The 27,584-nt window shown below is 37.1% G+C and overlaps 1 protein-coding gene across 1 annotated transcript; it reads left to right on the forward strand.

The window, feature by feature from the left end:
* The first annotated feature begins 287 nt into the window (after positions 1–287).
* Positions 288–27,584, forward strand: LOC149043047 (uncharacterized). Its single transcript, XM_089211102.1, has 30 exons — positions 288–620; positions 2,622–2,846; positions 3,894–4,033; positions 4,857–5,049; positions 5,717–5,812; positions 8,407–8,508; positions 9,367–9,466; positions 9,654–9,696; positions 10,010–10,256; positions 10,654–10,702; positions 11,334–11,452; positions 11,900–11,995; positions 12,456–12,613; positions 13,467–13,554; positions 13,813–13,949; positions 14,554–14,704; positions 15,367–15,410; positions 15,545–15,605; positions 15,902–15,953; positions 16,484–16,605; positions 17,494–19,474; positions 20,407–20,586; positions 21,117–21,226; positions 21,399–21,461; positions 21,941–22,085; positions 22,801–22,877; positions 23,479–23,544; positions 24,251–24,396; positions 25,393–25,519; positions 25,915–27,584. Exons 1-30 carry the CDS (start codon positions 450–452, stop codon positions 26,089–26,091), a joined length of 5,466 nt encoding a protein of 1,821 aa, XP_089067228.1. The 5' UTR covers positions 288–449; the 3' UTR covers positions 26,092–27,584.

The raw sequence follows: 27,584 nt of genomic DNA on the forward strand, positions 1-27,584 counted from the left end.
CCATACCATTTCGAGATTTACTCTCAATTTTAGGCAGATTTCTCGACTAAGGTACAAAACGACCTAAAGCGATTAAAAGTGATTTGCTTTCTTTGACGCCCAGCCAATGAAATATTCGATAATTTGAGGCTGGAGTAGAAATTTATGGGTCCCAGTCATGGGACTGTCATCAGTTTTACTCTATAAACAATTCCTGATCCTCCCCTCCCTCCCAATTCCTGAGACAAATCACTAAGACGAAATTTGATTGGTTCGCTTCAGTTTTAGCTCGGTCAAAACGAACATCCCGAGGGACGCCTGGCACTTAGTATGGGGTTTTCTCGGAAACGGAATAGCTTGTGGCAGTTCCCGGAATGAAAAATGTAGTTTTAAACGTGTATTTGTGCTTCGAACGACAATTGCTAGTTTTCCCACAACGTTGAGACATGAAATGTTGACGAAATCTAAGAATGGGTGTTAATGGCGGTCCAGAAGTTTGGAGAAGAGTCAGGGAAGCTTGTACACGAAGAACTTGGCCATGGTCTCGTTCAACTTCCCTTAGGGAAGGAAAAGGAACTGTAATTTTCGCGTCGAGTCACGAAGATTTGACTTTCGCATACCGTCCAAACTTGAGCGTTAGGGTGAGTTGAGCTTTGCTTCACGTTAGTTGATCGAAGGAGTTTCTTTGTTTCGGTCTAAAGTTCATGTAAACACTGCCTGCGTTCTAGAGTCCTCGTGACACGATCGATAGAAATGAAACAGTAACTTACGATCACGTACGGTGTTGCTCCAAGTTGAGTTTTAAATGCTTCGTTTCGAGGTTTTTCTGAGAACTGGATAACGTGTTACCCACGAAATACCATAGTCGTTTTTCTGTTTTGAGAGCCTTCAGCAAAAATAGTCCCCAATTTCATAGTGAACTCCTATGTTTTAGATTTTCCTCCTGGTGGTGACTCGACTTTGCGGTTTTTAGGTACATTTAGGCGCGTTTTAAACGATCTTTGCAAGCTTTGCGAACATTTGCATTTAAATTGTTTGTTGATTTTTTAATTTATGAATGGCCGTCTCTTTTGATGAGCTCTCGATCTTTTACGTTCCAAAACGTTTTGACAGCTAAGAAGTGACCGACAGTACATATATCGTTAAATGCAGACTGTTTAGCCTCTCGATCAATTATGGAATCAGTGCATAAACTTAATTAGATTATTCGTGTTTCCAAGGGATAGTAACAGCCATCGGCATTCTACCACGAAAGTCAAACATAACTTAGTGCAACACCTGTTACTTAAAAAACAATGTGGTTTAGAAACTCATCGCAATTAAATGATTTTGTGTTTTCATTACCTGTGTTGGCAAACTTAATGGTGTGTTTTTTTTGTTAGTTTCATAATTTAATACATATTTTGAGCATCAAATATCAAAGGAATTACTTCTGAGATCAACAATTCTCGGAAAATCTTTTGTTTGTGCAATAAAAGTGGTGTTGACATCTGTTCCATTATTTAACACCTAAGTTAAAAGATGTCACTATTGCCCTATTGATTAGAATCCTATACTCTGATGTGTTTTTTTGTGCACATATATCTGCAGCAAACTGAAAAGACTGTTAGCCTTCCAAACCTACTATTCTGCTAGACTATATACTGCTTGTTATCACAATCCTAAATCTGTTAACAATCAATTGCTTGAGGAAATAGCACTTAATGAATTAATGGCTTTGATAGAAAATATGCATGGTAATTAGTTCTTAGAAAGATAAATGTTTACAAAGGTGGCTTTATTTCAATTCCTAGAAATGTATTGCTATTTAAAGAGACCTCTAACCAATGGTTTTCCTCTGAGACCAATCAAACTCCTCCTCTGAAAACATACTAATCCTCAAAGGTGACACCTGGGTTTTCATGCTTGGCATAACATTCCTAAACCCTGATATCAAAACACAACTTCTCCTCTTTTCACACTCTACTTTTCTTGAAGAAGAATTAGGAGAAGTTGGTCAATATCAAAAGAACTTATCTTGTGGTCTGTGTGTTTGAGTAAAATGTTAAATTTCAAGGAGAAATCTGCTGTCAATCACATATAGGATTGAAGAGGTTAGAGGGGATACTTATTAAATGAGCATTGTGGGTGGTCACCTGTTCTTCCGAGAAAAACTCTTAGAACTGTGTATTATGCCAAACAAAAGGCTTCTTAATAACTGATTTTTTTTAATGGTTTCCGAGAATTTTTTACATACTAACTTCAGACTGGAGGGTACCGGGGGACTGATATTCAATTTCATCATGGGATTTCAGTTGTATTTATCTCTCCTACTATTTGTCTGCCTACCAAACAATTTTTTTTTTAATCTGAGTTTTGAAAATCTCGCATTGGATCAACCAGTAATCACCTAATTGTTTTTTTCTTTTATTCTCATTACTTGTCACTTGTCTGCTTGATATTGTATCAATATTGTAAGGAGAAAGTCCATCTTGGTCATTCACTTAAGATACTGGTAAAGGGAAAGTTACAGAGCTTCAGAGCAGTGCTCATTTGACAGGTCCTAAACAGGAATAAACAATTTTATCCATGCTTATTAGACAAGCAGAGCCTAAGTGCAGTGGGTTGACTGTTGTAATACGTTTGTTTTCTTTTTCGCACAGGATGTCTGCACAGAAGCAGCCCAGATACTCAAAATCTCCCCAGTTGCATTGGATTTTTTCACCTTGGTTTCTGTAGACAGCAGACATTTTCTTAATCCAAACAAGGTGCTTAATGAGGCCGAGTGTACCAGCCAGGTTTACTCATTCAGACTGTGTATCAAAGCCTGTTATGGCCTAGAGCTGAGGGACATTGATAAGAAAGCATTTGAATATTACTTTCATCAGGTGTGTGTTGCAATTTTTGCTCATTTTTCCCTCATGTAATAACTGATACATTAATCTTTTTTTTTATTTTTTTTTATTTACTGAATAACTGTAAATTGCTATGAATCAGGGTTATTAATTGTCATTTTTATACATGCCTTATTATCAAAAATGTAATTGGTCAAGAGCATTCAATCGATATACAATAGCACAAGAAATTGACCTGATAAACCAATGTATGCTGTGGACATTGAGTTATCATGTCAAGTTCAAAGTCTGCCTAGTTTCCAATCCCCTCATCTGTGTAGTATTCTCTTGATAATTCATGATATCATGCAATTGATGTATGAGCTGAACTGAGAGGGTGGCTGAATAGTCCATTTTACAGTGGTGTGCTTGGTTGCCAAGCCTTCAAACAGGAATAAGGCTAAGGGTGACCTTGTTATGATACAAACCTTGCTGCTTTTCAAATGCGAATTACTTTGTTATCATGCTAACTAGATACTGGTCTCTGTCACAACAAGGTCACCTTCAGCCTCACTCCAAATCAAAGGCTTGGACTGTAAAATGGCCTATTGAATTACGCTTTTGTATCAAGCATTTATGGCATGTTGCAAAGCAGCGCTCCCTTTCCAGAGGTGCCCTGGGCATTCTCCAGTAGAAAAATTAGAAATTTGAAATTCCCTTAGAGGTACAATCAGTCAAAAATTAGAAATTTGAAACTCCCTGAGAGGAAAAATCAGTCTAAAAATACTTCTTTTAAGTCTTAGATTACAATTTACAAAGTAGCCAGTGTGAAATGATCTAACAGCTAGCAGATATCTGCCATTGAAAGCAGCTAAAGCAGCTCTTGATCATTGAACAAATTCTCCTTTTCAGCGCCTTAAGAAATGTAGGACAGTGTGGAGAATATATATACTGATGTAAGGGTGTTAGTGGTAAAACCTATATATACCATTCACAATTTCAATGAGAGTGGATTTGCTCTTAAACAGCAAAATTGTTACTTGTGGATAGACTTTTTAAACTGTTATTTAACATACTACATTCACCAAATGTGCTTTGCAGTGTCGTAGAGACTTCTTGTCAGGTGCAATAGGAAGATTTGATAATCCTAAAGATTTTGCAGTGTTGGTGATTTATGAAATCATCTATCGAGCAAGACAACCAAAATCACCAGTGCACCCAAAAGTTGTGATTGAGCATCCGTAAGTAATTTTTTTTTACAATTCATGCATGCATAACTTGACGTGTATCGATGATTAGACTCTATCTTACCTATAATTGTAAAATTCCAAATTGAAATGAATGTACTCCAAATCAGCAGGTTAACCCTTTAACTCCCAGATCAATTTTTTAATTGATCTTACTGTTAAACATACAATTCTTATGTCAGTTCAGAGAATTTAGTATTGGATCAACTAATTATCCCCAAATTGGCATTTTTCTTTATTCTCATCTCATTTATCTGCTTGATATTGTATTGATATTGTAAGGAGAAATTCTGTCTTGGTTACTTGTGGGAGTTAAAGGGTTAAGGAACTCAGGCTTCTTTTACCAACTTCATGAAATAATGGCCAAAAGCACTCCACCTATTGCATAATTTACTCTTGAATTTTTGAGAAATTTATTACCCTGAATAAAAGTTGATAGTTAAATCTCACAAAATAACCTATAATCCTTTGACCTCTAACTGTGACCAGCATCTAATTTCTCCTTACAATATCACCCCTGATTCACACTGTAAGGTCACAAGAATAAAGGAAATGATCACCAACTTATAAAGCTCTTGATCTTCAAACAAATTCTCCTTGTTAACATCACATGGAACTTATGGAGAATATTTATACTGATGGAAGGGTGTAAAGGGCTAAGTTAAGTAATTTTTTCATGCAGTTAGGTGACCTCCAAAAATACTAACCATACATTTTTCAGGGCATTAAGATTTCTTTTATTCATTTTTAATTTTAAATTGTGTTTAATTTTGTCAAAAATATTGTTTTGCTAATTGAATTTATTAATGATTGATAGGGTCCGTTATCGAATTAAATCATTACTTCGGAGAGGGATATTTGAGGAATATTCCCTGAATGAAACACAGTCATTTCTTAAGGAGAATCTGGAAAACTATGAGTCTCTCAGAGAAACCCAACTCAAGATTCAGTATATCAGCACTCTGGAAAAGGCTGAAGACTTTTTTGTGCACAAGTTATCTTTTGAAAAGGTTTGCTCTCAACAAAAAGTGGAATTAAACTGTATGGGACCTGAAATTTAAGACAGAAGTGGCCACTGTTGAGGATGTGTTCAAAAGTGATAGAAGTTTGTCATGCAGTGAACCATATAAGACCTTCCCTGATCTTTCCCCATTAAAAGTTTTATGATCACAAGAAGCAGAGCACAACTTTGTTTAGAGGGAGACTGGGGTCCTATGTTGGGATAGTATTGATCTGCTCTTCTTAAAGTATTTAAAATTCGCAGTCTAAGGGAATATTGTGTCAGCTGTTTAGTTCTCTGTGCCCCTAAGAGTGACTTACAATATCACCCCTGAATTGAACAATAATGTCGTGGTATTAAAGGAAATGATCACCAACTAAAGAAGCTGTGATTATTAAACAAATTCTCCTTGTTAGAACCTAAGGAAACTTGTGGAGAATAGCATGGAGAAAATGCCTACTGATCTTAGAGTGTAAAGGGTTACTGTACTTAGTCAAGTACGGATATATAACTGTTTATCTTCATTTTAAATTGTTTCTTTGCACTCTTAACTCATATCAGGTCAAATCTTATGACGTAATGGCCTTTGTGACCATAAAACTGGCTTGAATAATTTCCTTCCCAATCTGTATAGCCAGAAAATTGAATTAATGGTCACATATTCATTCACTTCACAGATTTACCAGAATGAAAATGGGAGCAGTCATAGAAAGTTTGAAGTTCACATCAGTGCATTTGGAATTAAGAAAAAAAGAAAAGACATTGAAAACAGTGTAAGTTTCATTTGGAAAGTTCATATGAAAACTACAATTCAAACCTGTATTAAGTGGTCACCTACAAGGGGTGGTGGGGTGAGTGCTTAATACATGTTGATGGGTTTATACAGGTTTTATAGAAAAGGGGTAGGGTAATAAATATATGTTATTTGCCAGCTGGGAGGTCCGTATGGTGAAAAACTGTGACCGAGGTCTTGAAAATACTGCCCGAGGCCGTAGGCCGAGGGCAGCATTTTCAAGATCGAGGTCACAGTTTTTCACCATACGGACCGACCCTTAGCCGGTAAATAACATATTTATTGTTTTTAAACTTGACGAAATTCTTTCCGAAACAACGCAAATGATTTATGGCCGTAAATACGGCAAGATCTTCCATAAACTGAACAATTTTTGAGTGAGTAAATGGTAGTTGAAATAGAGGTGATGCAAGAGAGATGCCTCAGTGAAACATTTTCATTTCCGTAACGATAAAGGTGATTTAAAAGGCTTCCAAACAAACTTTGAAACATTATTTTTACAAGTATCTGTCACAATCTGACACCTGTCAATTAGAGAGCGCGCAAGAAAAAAAAAGATTAGGAACATTTGAAAACCAACAGAACTAGTTTGGCAAGGACTGTCACGACAATATTTTCTTCAAAATCAGTCAATGATCTAACGGAAAGTATTATTCACTCTCATCGACCATTCATTCATGTACGAAGATTTACCTCTGTTCATTAAGTAAACGGCGAGGAAAGTAATTGTGAGTAAATTCAATTTTTTTATTTTGAAGTTGTGAGAGTTTGCTCGTTTGTTTGCTGTAATGGCGTGTTTAACTCTGGTCTTTCCTTCACAAAAACTAAATTCGAACGGCACACTCCAACGAGACACAAGGGAATTTAATGCGGCCTTTTCTCAAAAAACATCCTTCAATTTCTGTTGTGCAATTTACGGTACAAATGTCCAAATTGAACGGAAATGGAAAGACTCACCGGGAGCGTATGTTTGTTGTAGAACTTAAATTAAAACCTCGCTCGCTATTTCACTATGAACAAATTGCTTGAGAAAATTCAGATATTAAATGAATGAAAGTTCCATCGTTCAGTTTAACTGTAACCAAATACCTCACGTTTCAACTTTCTGGGTACTTTTTGTGAACGATTAAAATTAATTGCAGACGGTTTTTAGGCCGCTTGTCAACCAATGTAATGACAATATTGTTTATACAAATTCATTCTGAAACCAATATTTTTCTGTCAACCAAAGTGATTTGATAGAGAGAAAAGAGAGGATTCATAAGTTATTTATTGGCTTGAGGTAGTGACCGACGTGTTTGCTTAAAAATACTGCCCAGCCGGAAAACGAGGTATATTTATGAAAAATGACAGCGAAAGTTGGGATGTACTCGGGGACTCACGAAAGCGTTACCGTGGCCCGTGGGCAGAGATAGGAAAATACTGACCGGGTAAAGAACCAATCAGATTGCAAGATTCGTTACCGTGCCCTCTGAAAAAACAATAAATGATAATAACAACCTTTTCTGCCATAATTGACCACTTGATGTACAAAAACTCACTCACAAATGCTTCTAACACTGATTTTGGGAGATTATTCTCAGTTTTACTTGGTGGTCCCACTTTGAGTGACTGTTGAATGCAGGTGGAGGACAAGATAAACAGGCTGTTGGGACTCAGTATTTAAAGGGTGACCGTGACTGTTCAACAGAGGTGACCCCTTAATAGAGGTGAAATTTACCATGATGAAGGGGAAAAAAATTCAGGACTTTTAAAACTGACCACTTAATACAAGGTGACTTCTTAATACAGTGCCACTTAATAAAGGTTTGGCTGTATATCAAGCAATGATGGCAAGTTATATATCATTCTCGGTAAACAATTTTTCTGGTTACAAATCTGTGCTCTTGTAAGGGTCAATAAGTATCTGAAGGATTTGGTCTTCAAAATATGTGGTGCCCTGTTTTTAAACTCTTAGAACTGATCAACATGTAACTTCTCTTTGCTCTTCCTGTAATTCATCCAGCAGACAGGTGAGGAGAACAGACAAGCTTATCAGCTTTATGGTACTGTCTTGATATGACACCAAATTCTCCTGTCTGATTTACAAGGAAATGTAAGGGAGTAAGAGGGGAGAATTGCCCACAGGATCTTAAAACTTCTGATGAAAGGGAGTTTTATTACTTGTTTCAAGACAGGAGTGGGCAGCCTGTAGCACATTGAGTCTGTTAGAGCTAAGGGTGACCTTGTTATGATACAAACTGAGGTTTTTCCCCAACTTGGAATGTTTCTTTTTCAACATTCAATTAAATTGTTATGAAACAGTGTTCTCCTATTCAAGTGGTAACTGGAAAAATTTACTACCAGTAACACCTCTTGTTACTGCTTAAAATTCCTGGGAATTCTTGAAAATTCAATAGTTGAAAGGATTGCTCTAGCAGATTGAAAATTTCTTTTGCCTGTCATCCATTTAAACAAGGGAGAACACTATTTATTAGATCATATTTGAAGGAAACTGTGTTTCTGTGTTTGTGGACTGGTGAAACACCTCTAATAGATGATTCTTAACTGTTCATTGATTGTATTCAATTTCAGAATCGTGAGCCTATAGTGGAAAAGTTTTATGATGTAACAGAAATACAATTCGACCACATGACAAACCTCTTTAAAATATTTCGAAGGGATGATCATCCAGAGGTAATTAGGACAATTTAACAATGTAAACATGGCATATTAACCCTTAAATTCCCACATGTGATTAACATGTAACTTCTCCCAATAATATCCAAGGCATTCATTATTCAACAAACAGGTAATAAGAAGAAGTCACTCAAACTTATCAAGTAGAATTTGTTATCTTGATCTAACACCAAATACTCATAATTAATATATGAGGAAATGTGTAGCAGCTAGAGAGGAGAATTAACAATCAGATCTTGGAAGTTAAAGGGTTGAGATGTAGTCTTTCTGAAAGCAGTTCAGTGCGTTTCTGTTTGAAAAATTCATTTCTTTCAATTTTTCCCAGTGAGTCCATTTTAGTCTAGAAGTATTTGAAACCAATGTCATTTTTTGGTTGGCTCTAGTCAGAGAACAGGGACTTGCCGCCACTTCTTAGTCCCCCAACCTGGGGCAGGAAAACTCTCTTCTCTAATCTCTCACCCTCATTGCCACATCCTTCAAATAAGTGCAGATTTTATTTCAATGGCAAGTTTCAAGCAGCCTTAGGATTGATAACCAGGTGTTGTTCCGGAAAGGAGCTCTTTGGGGACTACACAAATGAACTTGGGAAAGCTTTATAGATCAAGCTAACTTTCACTCCGTGGTATCTGTAGTATCTGTAGGTATGTTCTTTGTGAATGGTAATTCAAGGCTGTAGCTGACAGAGGGGCAATGGACTCAATGGTCCCCTCTCTCTCAAGAACATTTCAAGCAATTTTGAAGAGCACAGAGCTCTTTACCTCAAACCTTTGCTTTGTTGCCCCCTCTTGGCCAAAAAAAAAATTTTAATTATGGCCAAGCTTGTAATTGGCTTGAATGGGTCTTTAAAATTTTCAGATATTGAAAGCAAGTTCCACAAATGATGCATATTCCCTGATCACTCTCATCGAGGGATATTACAGACTGATGGTTAACCAGTACAAGCTGCTTCTACAAGGTTAGTAATTTGCTGACTGGAGGAATGAGATCGTCTGGGTTTTGCTCCAAATCCATACATCTTGACCGAATTATTCTGTTGTAGCTAAGGATTGAACTCTTGGAAATAAACAAAAAAAGAACCATTCCTCTGTAATGACACATTTTATGTTTATTTCTGTTTGTTTATTTGTATGTTTGTTTTCTAGGCTCCAAGAACTTAAGTCCTGCTATACTTCATGGGCCTATCATGTAAGTGAATGTCATAATTCAACCCTTTGACCCCTAAGAGTGACCAGCATCTAATTTCTCCTTACAATATCACCCTTAGATCACATGTTAAGGTCACAAGATTAAAAGACATGATCATCAAATGAAGGAGCTTTTGATTGTTAAACAAATTCTCCTTGTCAGCACCATACCTTAGGAAATGCATACTGATTTTAAGGTATAAAGGGTTTAAACTACCCAGTAGATTAAGACCGGGTTCTTGAGTTTTGTTTTGTCCTAGGGCCATGCTATTCATGCTCCTTCTGTCATAATAATTTCTTAATCATCCTTTCAGGCGTGACAGAGCCTCAAACCTGCTACTTAGAGGAACAGTAGAAGGAGGAACCAAAGATGGCTTTTTCCTGCTACGAAAAAGTCGAGAGGTCTATGACAGCTATATACTCTCAGTCTGCGTTGCAGAGAAAGTCAGGCATTTTGTTATCAAATTCATTGCTGAAACTGGAATGTATTGCTACGAAAGTGACTCAAGCAAAGGATTTTCTGATTTAATGGGGCTGGTGGAACATTACAAACGTTCAGCAGTGAGTTCATTATTTTACCAGCAAAATAAATCATTAACCCCTAAACCCCCAAGAGTGATTAGCATCTAATTTCTCCTTGCAGTATTACCCTTGAATCACACATTAAGGTCACAAGAATAAAGGAAATGATCACCAACTAAAGAAGCTCTTGATTGTTAAACAAATTCTCCTTATCAGCACCTTCAGAAATGTGTAAAGTTCAGTATAGAGAATGTGCATACTGATGTTAGGATGTAAAGGGTTAGCAGAGGAATCAGCAGAAGGACTTATCTGTTTATGAAAAAATTTAAAATGAAATTTTAACTGCTGCATTTAAAACGAATTAACTAGCTAGTTATTTATGACCAAACTTGAAATGATTAAAGAATACTTATGTTTAACTTGCATTCCACTCCAGGATGGACTTCCTGTTTGTTTGAAGCAGATGCTTCCACCAAATTGTGAAGGTGATATTTTTAATTAACACTGACAGCAACAAAGGATTATGTTAAATTGTTGTCCAACGCCTTAAGGAGCATATACCTTCGCAAACTTACTTTTAGTCTGTAGAACAAGGAACAAAGATATATATATATTTATTATAAGTAATGTGTTGTTGATTCTGAAAGTTTGTTTTAGACCTAGAATTGAATTGTTGCAATTCCACAGATGTTTCTGTGACCTGTGACAATGGATTCTCACTTATCTTAAGTTGAAGTAACAGACCCTTGATTTTCTAAAGCATTGGATTACTTTTGATATAAAATCTGTGAGAACATCTCATGCTAACCTAAAATATACAATTTATGGCATTCCCATTGCATCTTTCAGTGTTGGGTAGCAATTGCATAGCAGTGTTTGGTGTACATTACACAATATACAGGGATGTAAAGGAATGAAATGCCCAGAGAATAAACATTTTTCAGCCCTTGTAGGCAAGGTATTATTTCTTACCTCAAGGGGGTATATACCAAATTTAAATGGTACTCCTTAAAGTTGAAATATACCATGTTGAAATTGTAGACTCCAATTGCACACACAGCTTTTAGGTATTGAATTTTTATAGCCAGTGGCTTCAATTGTTTATTTTTCTATTAGGTTTTGCAGCATTGCTTGATAGACAGGTTTTTACACCTGCTGTACCAGAAGTTCGTCTCCTTGATTCTTCTTACCAACTACAAGACTTGAATCTGGATGAAGAGACATATTTGCTATCGGTAAAACACTACAACTTAAAGTCATTTAATAATTTTACAATACTATACATTTCTTGATCAGTAGATAGAAATCTTGAACATTCTAAGTCTTGTTTGATTTATTCTCCCACTGACACAGCACCACAGTTTCCTTAGAAACTTACTTCCTTGTTATCCATGTGAATGGCAGATGAAAATTGTAAAATTTCTTGCATGTACTTCTCTGTCAAACTTCATCATCATTGTCATCATCATCACTGTTGTTGTCATCCTCATTATCATTGTCATGAAAATCATTTATAATAACACCTGTGCAGGATAACTTTTTATGAAAATAGATGATTCACCTATGCAGTGCTCTCCATGTGGGATGGACAAAGTAATCAACATGATTACATGATTTCTTGTCTCAACATTTAATATCACAGTGCTAATATGCTGGCTTTAAACCTTTTGTATATGTAACAGGGTGAATTTGGTGAAGTAAAGAAGGGTTACTGGGAAAGAGGAGACGAACATTTTCAGGTGGTCTCAAGGGCACTGATCAAACCTCTGGGAAAGAATGTAAGCTACTGTTGAGAAATCTATCATGTAGCAAGACTTATTCATTGTATAACATTCAATTACTGCACCACTTACTCTTTTGACAAACTTCAAAGAGCTGGAAAGCAGATTTGCTAACTTAGAGCAGTCTTTGGTTGAACCTATGGATAACATGTGGTAGTTAAGTTTGATCACCCACATGAATGAAGTCCTGAGAAGGAATGTTGTGGGTGATGGTGACTAACATTTTAGCAAGTGACTCTGATGATGACTTCCATTTAGGTTGTTGAAATGTCAGTCATCACTAATGCCAACAGTCCTTCTGAGTACACTCACTGGGACAATCTACACTGTCACGTAGAACACACTTGCCTACAAAATTATCACAACTCGGAACTAACCAAGCCTAGTAAATTAATAATTTGTAACATCAATGATAAAAGTATCATTGGATGATGATTTTATTATTTTATGTCCCTAGAAAATCTTTAGCTTCAAAGAGTTTATGACCAAGTTCACAGAGCTGAAGAACACGTACCTGACTATGTTTTATGGCATACAAGAAACTGAAAGAGCCTTGATCTTTGTATTTGAATGGGTACCAGAAGGTCCCCTTGATCAATATGTTAAGAATGAAAGGTAAATTGCTCTTTCAATTGATAAGTAATGGGACACATGACCTTAATCACCAGAATTTGCCACCCCAGTTGTCATTCCTCTAAATGTGACCATTTATAAACTGTAACACAGTGGCCCAATCCTCTCATGGATAGAAGAATGTAACCCTCTCTATCTCCATCCCATTAATTTCATATCCCCTTCCTCTCTTTTACTCCCCTACTCCACTACCCCCCTTCACTCACCTTCAGTAAGGGAGTGTTGGAAAATCGGGCTCTTAAGAGAAGAGACATAGTGGGGCACTTCCTACATGAATATAAGCTACTTCATATGAAGTTGTAAGACCAAGCATTCAATTCCTCCTTTCTAAGGCTCATCACTGTGCGGTAATACACAGGTTAAAGAAGCCATGCACATTCCTTATTGGCACTTCTTCCCCTGGACGTGATGCAAGCTGTTGAGATGATATAACTGAGACTTCTGGCTTCTTTGCCTTAAATTTGCCTGAATTTCATAATTGGCTGAGTGTAATCACTCTGCCTGATAGGGTCAGAGCTACACTATGCCATAGAGCATGTGATCCTATAGCTAGTTCCAAACAGCAACATGAAAGAAGAAGAAGGCATGTGAAGGGTCTGATAAGAAATCTACAAATTGCAATTTTAAAATACACATTTAATGAGGGACCTTGAGGTTTTAATTTTGACATACACCCACCCATAAAGGCATTGTCCTATTATTCCAGATGGCTGTCTTCTACAGAGTGATATAGGCCATCATACTCCAATTAAAAAATGATAACAAAAGATAAATTTTTGCAATAATATTAGAATAGTTGACAAATTAATTTTATTTTGCAATTTTTTTTCTGCAGCAGTAAAGAAGAAAATGGAATGACAATTTTCAGGCTTATTTCATATTTAATGCAGATTGCAGAGGGGATGATGTTCTTGCACAGCAAGGTAACCAGACAAGCTCAGCCTATGATGGTAGCTTCGTATTAGATAATTCCAAATTTAAAGTTGTTTTAGCCAAATTATCAGTCACAAGAGTGTAGTATTTGTGGCCATCTGCAGTGAAAACCACATTAGAGCAATTGGATTTTTTTAAATTTTATTTCATTCAAAGAGTATTAATTTTTACCTCATTCTCATCCACTCTATCATGATGTTGTTATTTCTCATATATTTTATTATTATTAACTTATTTCTTAATTCCAGGATTGTGTTCATGGTAGATTGTGTGCACACAATGTACTAGTCGTTGACTCAGAATGTGTCAAGCTCAGTGATTTCTACCTGATACAACTTCAAAAGAATGGTCACAGCTTCTATCATGGGTCCCAAAGTGGACACAGGTGAGAGGCTTTGTGATGTGTTTCAACACTCCTGTCTAGTGCCTTCATTAGGGGTAATGATGAAGGTACATGACAGGAGTATCAAAACATTGGGTCTTTGAATTGTAAGTTCTCAGTTACTTTCATGAAATCTGTAAACCAGAGTAGCATTAAACTATATCCAAACACTCTCCTTTCTAGTACCAGAGGATCATGCCATGGATTGGCAAAAGCAGTAGTTTAAGGCCTCATTTGAACTTTTGTCAGTTTTATCTAAAATGCTACTGAAGGACAACATTCAACAATTATCAAAATAAAGCTGTCTGAGGTCCTGTCCCAGCCTGTTTCCGAAACAATTAGAAACTGGAAAAGGCTAAGGAAACGTTGTAGAACTTGGAGGATAATACTTAATACTGTCTAAAATGTTTTAAAAAAACCATACCGCATGTTTGAGGAAGACCACAGTGCTGCAAGTTGGTGTTAAAATCATGGAAATACTACAAGAAAAATTGTCCAATACCGCAATACGGCAAACCCCAATGTTCTGCCTGTTACGTCATACTGAAACAGTTGTTGCAACAGTTGTGCTTTACCTTTAACTTTACCTCCAACATGTCTTCAATAGTTACTGTTGGTGGTCACCTCAGGCTTTACTCGACAAGAAATTCACCAAGGAAAGTGACATCTGGTCCTTTGGAGTCACAGTCTGGGAATTGTTTACAATGAAGAAGCCTTATCATTGTTCTTTCACAGACTATGTGTTGTCTTATGAAGAGGTATTTAAAATGTTTGTCGTTGAAAATACTTTTAAGCCACAGGTGACATTGTAAAGTGAAGTACATCGCTGCAAGTCAAAATATCAATGTAACAATTGAGTTAAAGGCCTGTGCAATACGATGTCTTAAAAGGCAAGAGAGGTTCATAAATAAAACATTTATCCTGTTCTCCATGACATGGCTATTCTAGAAGAAATGCTGCTGTATGAGCTTCCCTTTTCCTTCAAGCAGTGGTTAACAATTTATAATTCAGTAGAGGCAGCAGAACACTTTGAAGTGTGAGGGGCCAGAGGTATACTCGGTTTCTCAAACACAGGCGACACCACAGTCATACCACATCTAATTTTGCCGAGCACAATCCTGATGAAACAATTTGGAGAGATTTCGAGACTAAATATTTTGTCAAACTAATTTTCAGCTGCATTAGCAATATTGTGTGTTGGAAGAGGGGGGGAGGTGGACTGACTTAGGTTGAGCCCCTTAAGTTTTAGATGGGAGTGATGAAGCCCCCCACCCCCTTGTTCCACCACCCATTTTTTGAAGGAATTGTCTTGTATTTAAAGCAATGATGTTTTTGAGTGAAGGAAAACACGATATGGAACTTCTTGTACATGTATTAGTCACTTAGAGCTTCACATTGTCCAACCAATATCCCTTGACAGGTGAGGAGTCGATATATGGCAGCACGTTATCTTGTTTCAAAAAGGTGAGGAGAAGTCTTTGTTGGGCCCTTTATGCAAGAAATTCTTTCACTAATAAATATTCATGAAATGAGATAATTATACTAGTATTTTGAATCCTAAGTTTAAGATTCCAATGACTCTAAAAATTATGTTTCAGCCCAAACTGTCCAGCAAGTGTGGCAAATCTAATTAAAAGATGCTTTGCTCCCAAACCAGAGGTTAGCATAATTATGTTTTTTTTTCAAATTTTATTTATTAATAAATGTTTGTGTGGAAAAGAAAGTAAAGTTCTTGCTCATGTCTTGTAAGGAAGGGCTGATGCTCTAAGGATCCGCTTTAGAAACTCTCTATGGTGGCCTTCTTAAATTTCTTCAGCAACTCAGTGGATTGTGATAAAACTAGGTTATTTTTATAAGACATGCTCTCTATGGTGTACGAGGGCATCTACATATATTGAATTTCATTGAAACCCCTTTAATTAATCATTACTATATTACTGTCTTACACCCCACAGGACAGAATGTGTTTCAGGGATTTGGTGACAGAGCTTCGATCACCACAATTAAGTGAGTCAATCATGTTATCTGACTTTCACTGCTGATTTTGGTGCAGTCTGCTTTTCTAGTGTCTAAGAGTACTGAGTTTGACTTTGATTGAAGATGGCTTATTACAAAAATTAACAGAAAAGAAGTTTTTACCAGTCAAAGGTTATAAGAGGGATGTTCTTTTTAGGAATGTTTGACACTTGGACATGTAAGATGTCTAAGTAACGACAATGGGGCTAACTTTAGAGGGTTTGCCTAGATTTGCAATGGATTTAAAATGGATGATATTTTTTTATTCCCAGTATAGTTGATACAGGTATCATTTTGTTGTCAGTATAATTTCATAGATTTTGTTGTTTTCCCTTTTTCTGTTTCCTTTTAAATGGTGATGAATTTCTGAGATTGTTCAATTAAATTTATGCCCTTACAAATGAGGTAGCAAAGCTTTCAGTGCTGTAGTTGAATACAGAAACAGTTTTTATATGTTGAGGGACACACCAAGTCCAAGAAAAGTGACCTAAATATTTAACAGAAATTTATTTTGTTTTTAGTTTCTGATGATGACGCTTCCCAGATCCTCCTCCCCCCTGATTTCATGGAGGTGGAAGATTGGGACATTCTGTCATCTTCTGAGAATGAATTGGAATTACAGGCCATGCAGACAGACTCTCAGGTAATCTTAACCAGCAAAGATCTTTTCTCTGCCATAGCATACCTTCCACAAGTTAAGAAACTATTTATCTCATTTAATTCAATGTAATCAGATCCCTGCATGCCCTGATCAACACATGGCTTCACAGTTCATTGGGTATAGGTAAGATAAAGTCTGCAACTCATCCCACTTTTGGTAGCATGAAGCCACTAGGAGTGTTCATTGTCCCCACTGGATGGGATGCTAGGCCAGCATTTCATCTGGCATCCCTGACAACTTGCCAGTACCCTTTTATACTTCTGGGTGGAGAGTGGCACTCTGAAAGTGAATTGTTTTGCCTAAGAACACAGCACAATTACCCTGCCAGGTCTCAGAGCTATCTAGACCTTTTGACCCAGAATCCAGTGCACTGACCATTCAGGCACCACATCTTCCAGTTCATTATATAGTGGCATCAAAGTAGTATCTGGGAGGCATTGGTTTGAATCATATCATGGCCAGAATTAGCTTACTCTGTGATACTAATTTCCCACACTGTGCATAGAAAGGGTGTAGCATGGACATATACCTTGTAATAGAAAGTACTTGCGACCTTTGAGATTCTTCTGGTACAAAACTGATTTGGAAGGCTTTGACATTTTTTTTTATTCAAGGCAAATTTCATAGGTTGGATCTAATCTATATATTGCCTTTGTTTGGTTAGTAAGTATTTGTATTTTTGATGTTTTATTCTTACTATCAGCTGTATCCATTTGATCATGCCAGTTTATCTAAATTGCAAGTTGACAGACAATTGGAAAATGCCCCTTTTCAGCCAAAAATCAGGAAAGTCCAGAGTGTATCAATCAGCTGCTAAAAATCTGTACGAGGTCCCAATTTGCTAATTTGGTGTCATCTCTCTTCTTCTAGGTCTCCAATGTGGACTATTCTTGCCTTCCTGGTACTGACGGTGGTGAAGACTACAACACCACACTTCCTAGCATTTCATTAATCAGCAGCATATCCCTCTTTGACAATGCAACTTCAAGGAAGAAAAGCCTCTCAAAGACCTTTTCCGTTCCTGGTTTGACATCTGAAAATGAGTATGAAAGTTCTTTACCATCCAGGGGGCTAGAGAATTTAGATGTTATGAGACAACGAAGTGGCACTGGCATCAGTTCTTGTCCTCCATCTCTCCAGACTAGCAATGAAGGATCACTTGAAAGAACAGGACAGCAGATGGAGCCCACTGAGACACAAGAAAAAGCAAGATATCTTCCAGCTCCCTTGGCTGCATTGCCAAGAACAAACCAACAGACAGTTCTTGTGTTCAGGAATGGTACAGAAGACCTTACTGAAGCACAGTCAGAAGAGACAAGCAGCAGTGACAACTGCAGTAACGATGATGACACAGCTGGAGCTGAGGTTTTAGCAATGCAGTCCTTAGGGAAGCACCTCATTTTGTCAGACCTTGATGAGCACCTCCATTCATCAGCAGTGGATACAGAATTTGAAATGTTCTCAGTTATTCCTGATGGTGATGTTGATCAAGGTGATGAAGAAGACGTTGAGCAGTTACCCGAGTTTGGTTCATCTATGTACATCAGTCTTGAAAATGCTGCAAAGGATAGCTCAGTTACTAAGGTTGTCCAGCCTACATGTCATACAGAAGAGCAACATGGGAAATCTAGAGCTGGGTCATATGTTACTCTTATCAATGGAACAAGAGGATCAGAACCACAAGATAAACCAAAAGGTTCAGCCTTTTTGCAACTTGCATCAACAGGCCATGGAGAAAATGGAGTCAGTTCTTCTCCTGTTCAAGCCACACCTCTACCATCTCCTATAGTCAACATAGCTGCAACAAGTGAAATGACCCAGACTACTGAACATCAAAATGTAAAGGAGATGGTTGATTCCCCATATCAGAGCCACTCAACAGCAAGACAGAGTCAGCAGCAAAAGTTTACAAATGAACTTGTGGCGCAATTTTCCAGCTGCAATGATCTTCCAGAAGGAATCGAGCATTCGGATGATGAAGATAGTGGACTTATCACAACTTCTTGCACATCACCAGATGAGTTTTTAGCCTCTTTTACTAGTAATTGTGTTACAAAAGAGACTGAATCATTTTCTCTTGAGCTGTTGTCAGAAATTGATAATTGTTCACTTGAGGAAGGGTTTTCCCCCTTAATTACTGACCTGCAAGAGGAAAGTGACATCAACAGTGCAGATTTTTGTGGTAATGCAGAACTGAGCCTGGGTAAATGTTTTCGGGATGATACTCTAGGATTATATGCAAATAACATACCAGATCAGTCATGTGAAGACAAGGACAATATCCCTTTAGATTCCAAGTTCCATGAAGATACAGAGCTTGAAGGTCTTGAAGGTCTTGAAGGCTTTTCGTGTGTGATGGCTTACAATCAGGAAGAGGATGAAAACAAGCAAGAAGATAGAACTAGAACTTTAACAAAGAGAGGGATTAGTGGGCATGGTCTAGAATTCCCAGCATTAGCCGATTCATTGGCCCCAGTAACTGAGTCAGCTTGCTTTCTTCTGCCAGAGATGATGGAAACAAACTCTGAAGAGGAGGGTGAAGATGAAGATGCTGAAGACACAGAAAATGAAGACACTTCATTGCATCCAGGTCTATTTGAAAACACCATCTTGATGTTTGACCAGGCACAAGAACATCTGGAAATGAAAGAGTTTACCCTGAACAACCTTTCAAAAGAACAGGATAAACCATCTGAGCACCTTGATTTCAAAGAAGACCACTTTGTGGGCCAGATTGGTGAGACAGGAATAGAAGACACTTGTTCACTTAATGATGATCAGGAAGCTGGAGGTGGTTTTGAAGAAAATGTTTCAGAAAGTCATGATTACAAGAAAGAGAGTGACCTGAAAGGTATACCAAACTTTTATAAATTTACAAAAATCAATTTTCAAGCTTCTTAAGCCCTTTGATGCCCACCACAACACCACCTAGCTCAATATTATATCAACCTTTTTTTACCCAATTTCAGTCAACCTTTTGGCCTCTAATTCTTCTCACAATTCACCCTCGAATCACACATTAATGCATCAATCAATTTGAAGCTTCAACATCCGCCCTCTGGGGAGCCCCCCTGGGCATTTGAACTTATGAAGATTGGTTTGTTCAAATTCCCTCCACCCTGGGCCTCAAATACCCAACTCAAGTACTTGATTTGGTGGTCACTTTTTTCCAAAAAGGCAAATTAAAAGAAGCAACCATGACCTTCTACACATTGACCTAGCTTTCAAACCTAGACTAGTAGACCTTTTCTTCTGAGCTATTTACTCACAGAAGTTAACTATTTGCCTTTTAAAACATCTGTATTTAAAGATATACCACCTGCAATATTATGCTGAAATTAAAAAGACTTGACACTTCAGATTTAAATTCCCCACATCAGCCAGGCAAGTTCAAATTCCCCATCCTGGGCACAGATGAGGGTCAAATTACAGTGGGTTGCCGGGGGGGGGGGGGGGGGGGAATGTCGAAGCTTTAAATTGATCAGTAAATAAGATCATGAAAATAAAGGAAATTAATAAAGAAGCTCTTGATTGTGAAACAAATTCTCCTTGTCAGCACCTTAGGAATGTGTGAAGAACAGTATGGAGAAAGTGCATAGTGACATTAGGGTGTATAGGGTTAAAGTCTAGTCATCTCTTTCTTTTTGCATTAAAGTTTTTAGGTATACTCTCCTGACCATTATTTCTTGTCATATAGTTTAATGCCAGGAAAGTTCTTTTCCTTTTGTGTTTATTTTACATGCCACCTCTTATTTCTTTACTATGCGATCAATGCTTCAACAGGTGGAATCTCAAGACATCATGACAGGAAGGCAGAGGGACAACAAGGAAGACCTGTAAATCCAAGTTACAAATTTTTCGCAGATGAATTGCAAGAGCCATTGGATTCCTTCAGCCACTCTTCATCATCTGACGGAATCTGGCCCTCCCGAAGTAACATGGGATTTAGGAGATCAACAATCGGTATGCAGTCTTGCTGTCAAGTCCATATTCGTTTTTAGATATAATTATATAGAATTTAAACCCCTCTTAAATACCCTTGCATGTATTTGATGCAGGAGAGGTGGTGGCCTAATGAGGTAGGGGTGCAAGACCTGGCCTGGTCAGTGGGTTGTGTTCTTTGGGGAAGTGCTTTTTTTGTGCATTGCCTCTCTCCACTCAGGAATATAAATAGGTACTGGCAAATTGTGTAGGAATCTTGATGAAATGCTAGGGGAGAAAACTTACTGTGGAGTGGCCTCTCATCCAGGGGGGAGTAGTGATACTCTTAGTTGCTTCATGCTAAGGAACCGGGACAGGCTTTTGCTAGGTGAGCCACTGGGCTCAAGTGCAGACTGTATATTTGTTTTCAAAAGATTGTGTCATTATAATTGTTACAAACATTTACAAACAGTTAGTGAAAAGCACTATCATGATGATAAAATAGTCAGCAGAATTTGTACTTGCTGAAAGTTAAAGAGAATAAAAGTGTTTTCTTTTTACCTTTAATCAAGGTTCAACCTCTTCCTGTACAGAGGAACCTCCAACTTTGGATTTGAGCAAGATTCCTGATCAGCTTCTCATACCATCTGAAGACTTGAATTTGCAAGATATTCTTGGTCGGGTAAATTGCCCTAATTTCTCTTTCCTCTCAATGTTTTTGTTGCTTCAATTTGTTCTTCTGTTCTTCACAAGAGTGGAAGAGAAAGTTGATCTTGTCTTTCAAAAATCCCTGACAATCACTTGTTAGAATTGTCAATGGCTGATATCTCTTTCTTTGTTGCCAACAAACACAGGGTCAATTTGGTGAAGTTAGGAAAGCAAGCATTGTATCCTCGAATCAGATGGGAACTCCCAAGGTAATTTCAACAACAACCATAACAGTGATTTAGTCAAAGCATTGTTAAAATGGCTATAAAACTTGTGACAAGTCAAAACCCTTGTCTCTCTGTTAATTTGCTAGTCATGCAGTATTGTAAGATTGTTAAAAAATGCTCTTTTACAATGTAAATGAAACATATCTGAGTAACACTTAAATTAATGAATATGTACCTTTTCTTATCCACCCTAACATTAGCATTCATAATTCTCCACACTTTTCTTGTTAAGTTTTCTATGATACCAAAAAGGAGAATTTGTTTGACAATCAGGAGCTTCTTAAAATGGTGATCATTTTCTTTATTCTCATGACCTTTATACACAATTTAAGGGTAGTACAGTAAAGAGAAATTAGATGCCAGATCCTCATAGGGGTTTAAGGGTAAGCAGTAAATTATTGATTAATACTGAGAGTATGTCATTAGTCATGATCCATCACTCATGAACTTTTCTCCCTTAGAGAGATGAAGTTGCTGTCAAGGTACTGAAAGACAAGGCATCACTTAAGGACTCTACTGACTTTATCAAGGAAGTAGAAACAATGGTTCTGTTAGCATCAAAACAGGATTGTAAATACATCATCAAACTTCGTGGAGTCTCCAAAGGTAAATTAAAAGGATCTTTTATCCACAATTTTTCCCTACTTGAAGATTATTTTGCATCACACACATGCATTATTTGATTTCAACAGGTGCCAGCCTAAAACTTTAACCCTTTAACTCCCAGATCAAATTTGTAATTCTTCTCACAGTTAACCATACAATTCTTTGAATGTTAGTTAAGAGAATTGGATCAATATCAGTATCTGGGCAACTGCCCACCTACCCCTCCCCTAGGTCAACAACAGTCAATTGAGAACAAGTTGAGGTTAATGTTGGGTTAGGGGAGGGGTAGGTGGGCAGTTGCCCAGATACTGATATTAATCCAGAGAATTTAGCATCAGACCAATTAATTATCCCCAAATTGATATTTTTCTTTATTCTCATTAGTTATCTGGTTGATAATGTATTGATATTGTAAGGAGAAATTCTGTCTTGGTCACTCGTGGGAGTTAAAGGGTTAACAGACCAGTATCCATGTTTACTCCTGGAAGTCACTGTGCCCAACAACAAGCCTTCCATTTAAGCACATGAACATCCATTTTGAGACTAACTGTGCAAAAAAATAAAACTAGAATTATATGTCCCACATGACTGTAGGTGGGTACTGACACCTGTGTATTGCCCAATATCTACATTGCTCAGATTTGATTCCTAATATTTCTTGCAAAAATTTGACTCATAGATAGTCTAAAGTTGGAAATGTTATCTCTTATTTCAGATGAGAAAGGAAAACTTATGCTGGTGACAGAGCTTGCTCCACTGGGAGCTTTGGTGCAGTACTTACCCAAAAACAAGGTGGGATACAGATTTACATTAAAATTGTCCAATTTCAATGTGGTTTAGCCTGCTGAAGCAGATCGGTACTCACTGATAAAGTTGATTTTCTGACCTAGAGGAAAGCTACTAGGCAAAGCCTATTACTAGTTTGTTTAATATGTGGGGGCGATGAGTTACTTAAAATTATTCTACTAGTGTTTATTGATGAACAAATTCCTTCTCAATTATAAATATCCACAAAAGCCTTTGGACTTCTGATTAAATTATGATCTGCAGGCAAACATCTTCTTCTGGTCATGGCCAAATGTAATAAATTTTTGTAGTAGGTAATTAAAATAGAGCAGAAATTTTATTCAACCGGATATTATTTTAATTTGCCTATCAATTACATATGTATGCACATGATTCAACCATAGTCCATGAATACTATATTTGTTTAACCCTTTAACTTGTTATTTTTGATCTGACTAAAAATTCTCATAACTAATCTATAAGGAAATGTGTAGCAGCTGGAGGAAAGAAGTAACAGTCAGATCTTGGGAGTTAAAGAGTTAACAGTGAAACAAAATGAGAAGAGGTTGATTTTGAGAAAATGACTGTACTATTTTTTTCTCAAAAGGAAATTCTTCAAACACCACAGCTCCTTGAATTCTGTTTGCAAATTTGCAAAGGAATGAATTACCTGGTATGCCTGAATGATTTTCTGCTGATGTTACCTAGAGACCTTTAGACATTTAAAAACAATAGACTTTTCACTCAAAAGTAAGATTACAAACTTCAAGGTTCCTTTGTATGCTCATTAAGGAATATTAACCTTGTCTACGATTTTGAGAGAAGTCTGTCCTTAGATGGTAGAAAGCCTAATTGATCAGGGCATGGTTTGTCATCTAGAATCTTCATAGCATGAAAGGTCTGATAGCCCTCCCTTACCGATATGTGCCCTACCCTTTCCCTTTCTTCAGATAAAAACCCTAGTATTGTCATGTCACCTTTGAGCTTTGTAGCTTTCAATTTGAAAAGAAATTTCTATTTCAAAACTTGTATCAGTTTCTGGTATCAGCATTAAAAACCATTGGTTTTCCAACATAAAAAAATGCCTACTTTACCCAGAAATCATTTAACCTGGGCAACAATCATGTTCCCATAAATGTGTTTTAAAATAGTCCCTCACCACCACTGATAAGAAAGCTATTGTACCCCTCCCCCCTGAAGAGGCACATTAGTCAATTTTTTGGCCAGTTATTTGCAGTGCTTCTTGGAGTGGAGTATTTCTAGGAACAGTTATGCTTTTCAAAATGTGAGATTGCTACAGGTCCAAATGAGGACTTTGCTAAGCCTATTCAGGATACATTGGAGAGGAAGATGTGAATTAAAACATTTACTGCTTTTAGGAAACTCAAAAACTACTTCACAGAGACCTTGCTGCAAGGAATATCCTGGTTATGCGGGAGGACCTGGTGAAGATCAGTGATTTTGGACTCTCCAGGTTGGAAGAATACTACAAACTTCAGGAATCCAGCAAGGTGCCTATCAAGTGGTAAGAGAGCAATTTTTTTAATAAATTCATTTCTTTTGTAAGGAAATGTGATGGTAGCTTTAATTTGAAGTAATAAAGTTTGATCATCTGTAGTCCTGAGAAGAACTGTTGTGGTCAGTAGAGACTGACATTCACCAACCTAAGCAGTATTTTTTTTCTTTTTCTTTTTTGGACTCTGATGATGACTTCCACTCAGGTAGTTGAAACATCAGTCACTACTACCAACAACAGCCTTTCTATGGACTACTCTTGACCAGACACACATTACCTCCAGGTTCAAACTATTTACTGTCAGGTATAAAGGTTGTCTTATAATAACTGACAGAGGGAGCAAAAATTGGAGAAACAACTGCTCTTATTTTAACACTTTTGTCATTCAATTGTTAATCCTTTAACTCCTAAGATCTGATTGTTAATTCTCTCCTCTTGCTGCTACACAACTCCTTGTAAATAAGTAATTTAGTGTTAACAACTGAGTTGAAAATGTAAATTGATCACTGTAAGGAGTTAAAGGCTGATGTTTCAAGCATTAGCCCTAATCGTTGATCGCTCTGACCATAAAAACTTCTTCCTGATAAGTTTGAGTATTCTCATTAAGCGTTCACTAGAAAAACTATGGATACCATAGGGAGAAGTTACATGTTAGTCACTTCTGGGAGATAAAGGGTTAAAAGGAATCTGGAGTTGCATTGGTCTCTCTTTGCTCCACTTCTTCAGACTGACCCAGAAATTTTGTGCCTTCCTCTCACCCCTTCAGATGCGAAACCTTCACCATGGGAAAACAGTAGGAATCAGACTTTTTTGGTCAAAGAAATTGTCTCAGCTAGTTATTGAAACTAAATTTGTTTATTCTCTAATTGACATGCACCTAAAAGTTACTTTTCAGGACCTCTGACTGAAAACCTTGGATAACTGCCTCACAGTTTTGCTTTTCACTTTGGGTTACAAATTTTTTGCTTGGTAAATTTAAATTCTCTATTGTACTCTTCATTCCAGGTATGCACTGGAAAGTTTGCTAGAAAAACGATTTACAACAAAAAGTGATGTCTGGAGTTTTGGAGTGACTATGTGGGAAATTTTTTCCTTTGGGGAGAAACCATACAAAGATGTTGAAAACCACAAGGTGAGAGATGAGAAATGTCTTTTACTCCTTGCTGTCTGCCATACAATTGTTATGATGCTAAGACTAAGAGCATTCCCTTTTTTTTCACAGAAGTAAACTCACTGCAAGTTAAAAAGAATCAACAAAAAAATTGATATTTGTGTGACGCCTGAAACTTTGGGAGTTAAAGCCACACAAAAAGTAGAAATGACAGTAGTTGCACCTTATTGAAATTAATATTTTATGTAATTGAAAATCACTCAGCCTTGCGAGGTCAAACTCTGTGGCTTAGCCAGCTCTGTAGTCCCTACTTTTTGTTTACCTCAATCCCTGAGTTCCGCACAGCATGCTAAAATGAATCAACCCTTTTTATGTTCTTTCTAAAATAAAATTAATTCTTCTTTTTTGACACACAGCTCTCTGACTTTCTAGAAAGTGGAAATCGACTACCTTGTCCACCTAAGTGCCCACCAAAGGTCTACAAAGTCATGCTCAATTGCTGGATAAAACATACTGGAAAAAGACCAAGCTTTTTCCTCCTGGAAACAACATATTTTGAAGAATTACAAAAGGATTACCCTCTCAGTGGTTAATTTTGACATTAGAGGGCCAGGATTTTGGCTCCCTCCTTCTTAAACATCACGCTATCTATTGAAATAGGAGAAATGCCAGATTTGTGGGTAATTGCCATTGTATCCATGCCTCAGAGGATGGTTTCGAGTCCAATTTAGTGTTTATTAGATCATGAAACATTACTATAAAACCGTTATTTACAACCATGACTGTTACTCAACTGTCGAAGCCACTCATTACTTAAAGACACAGGCTGCATCTAGTAGATAGCACAGTACGTCTTGCTATCACTTATCCCCTGGATAGCCATTTATCTATTGGGTAGCATCATCCACCCTTTGATTACTTGGTACCAGGTCTACCTTGTACAGAGGTAATGTGGTATCATCATCTGAGTTGATAACATAAATTGGCCACCGTTAAGAGTTTCAAAGCTGACATTTAGAGCATTAGCCCTTAACTCTTGCTCTGATAAGGGGCTAACACTTGAAATTTCAGCTTTGAAACTCTTACGGGTGGCCAATTTCTGTTTACTTATCAACTCAGTTGATGATAGCAAGTTACCCTGTTATACTCTCCCATATACACAGCACCACAGTTTCTTTAGAAACTTACCCCCCTTAACTTGTTATGGTCTGGTGTAACAACACCTCTAGCAGCTCTTACCTTTAAGACAATACTGTGTTCAAATTAGAAACCAAGGTAAATCAGATCTCTCAGTCCATATACAGATCTAAAATATCTTAGGTGAAGATTTTATTCACAAAAAGGTCCTGTGCTAGAAAATAACACACAACTTCTCTGTCCTACCTCTTGACCATTAGAAAAAGACCAATGTTGCAAATATTGGTACCAGTTTTCAGCACCCATGTTTCAATTATACTACTGGCTTTAAGTATGTTCATTTTACTGGATCCTAAATTGTGATTGACTACCCAGATAAGTCACACGGTCAAAACTTCACTCCACTCATTTCAATTAGCATCATACATCATCAATGAATATACAAGTATCTAAAGTTGGTGGCTACAATTCAAGCCATCAGAATGTTTTGAAACTTGCAACATGGTTACAAAAATGAACAGAACTTGCAACATTCAAATTACAGAGGAGTGCTATGACAAAAAATTTAAAGAGAGAAAACTAGCAATTTTTTTGTCCATTTACTTGTTCTCAATTTTCCCATTGAGGTTGAATCCCATTAAATTCACTGTGTTTGTTTAAATTTAATTGCATTGATTAATATGCTTATTAAGTAGCTTGAAAATTACAATGTTCCTGCTTAATTATAGCATCAGTTTGAGTTTTTTAATAATTAATATTTTAGTTGGTGGAACCATCACCAAGTGTCAAGTGCAATGTATCCATTTTCGATTGTATTGAGTGTGTAATATGTATTAGAACACAGTCTTGTTAATTTTGACTGGAGTGTAAATGTAAGTTTTCATACAAAGCACAATGCATAGAAGAGCTGGAATGCTTTTGTGATTATTAAACTGTTATCTCACAGCCA

Source organism: Pocillopora damicornis, chromosome 7 (genome assembly GCF_964200805.1).
Source record: "Pocillopora damicornis chromosome 7, jaPocDami1.2, whole genome shotgun sequence".
NCBI lineage: Eukaryota > Metazoa > Cnidaria > Anthozoa > Scleractinia > Pocilloporidae > Pocillopora > Pocillopora damicornis.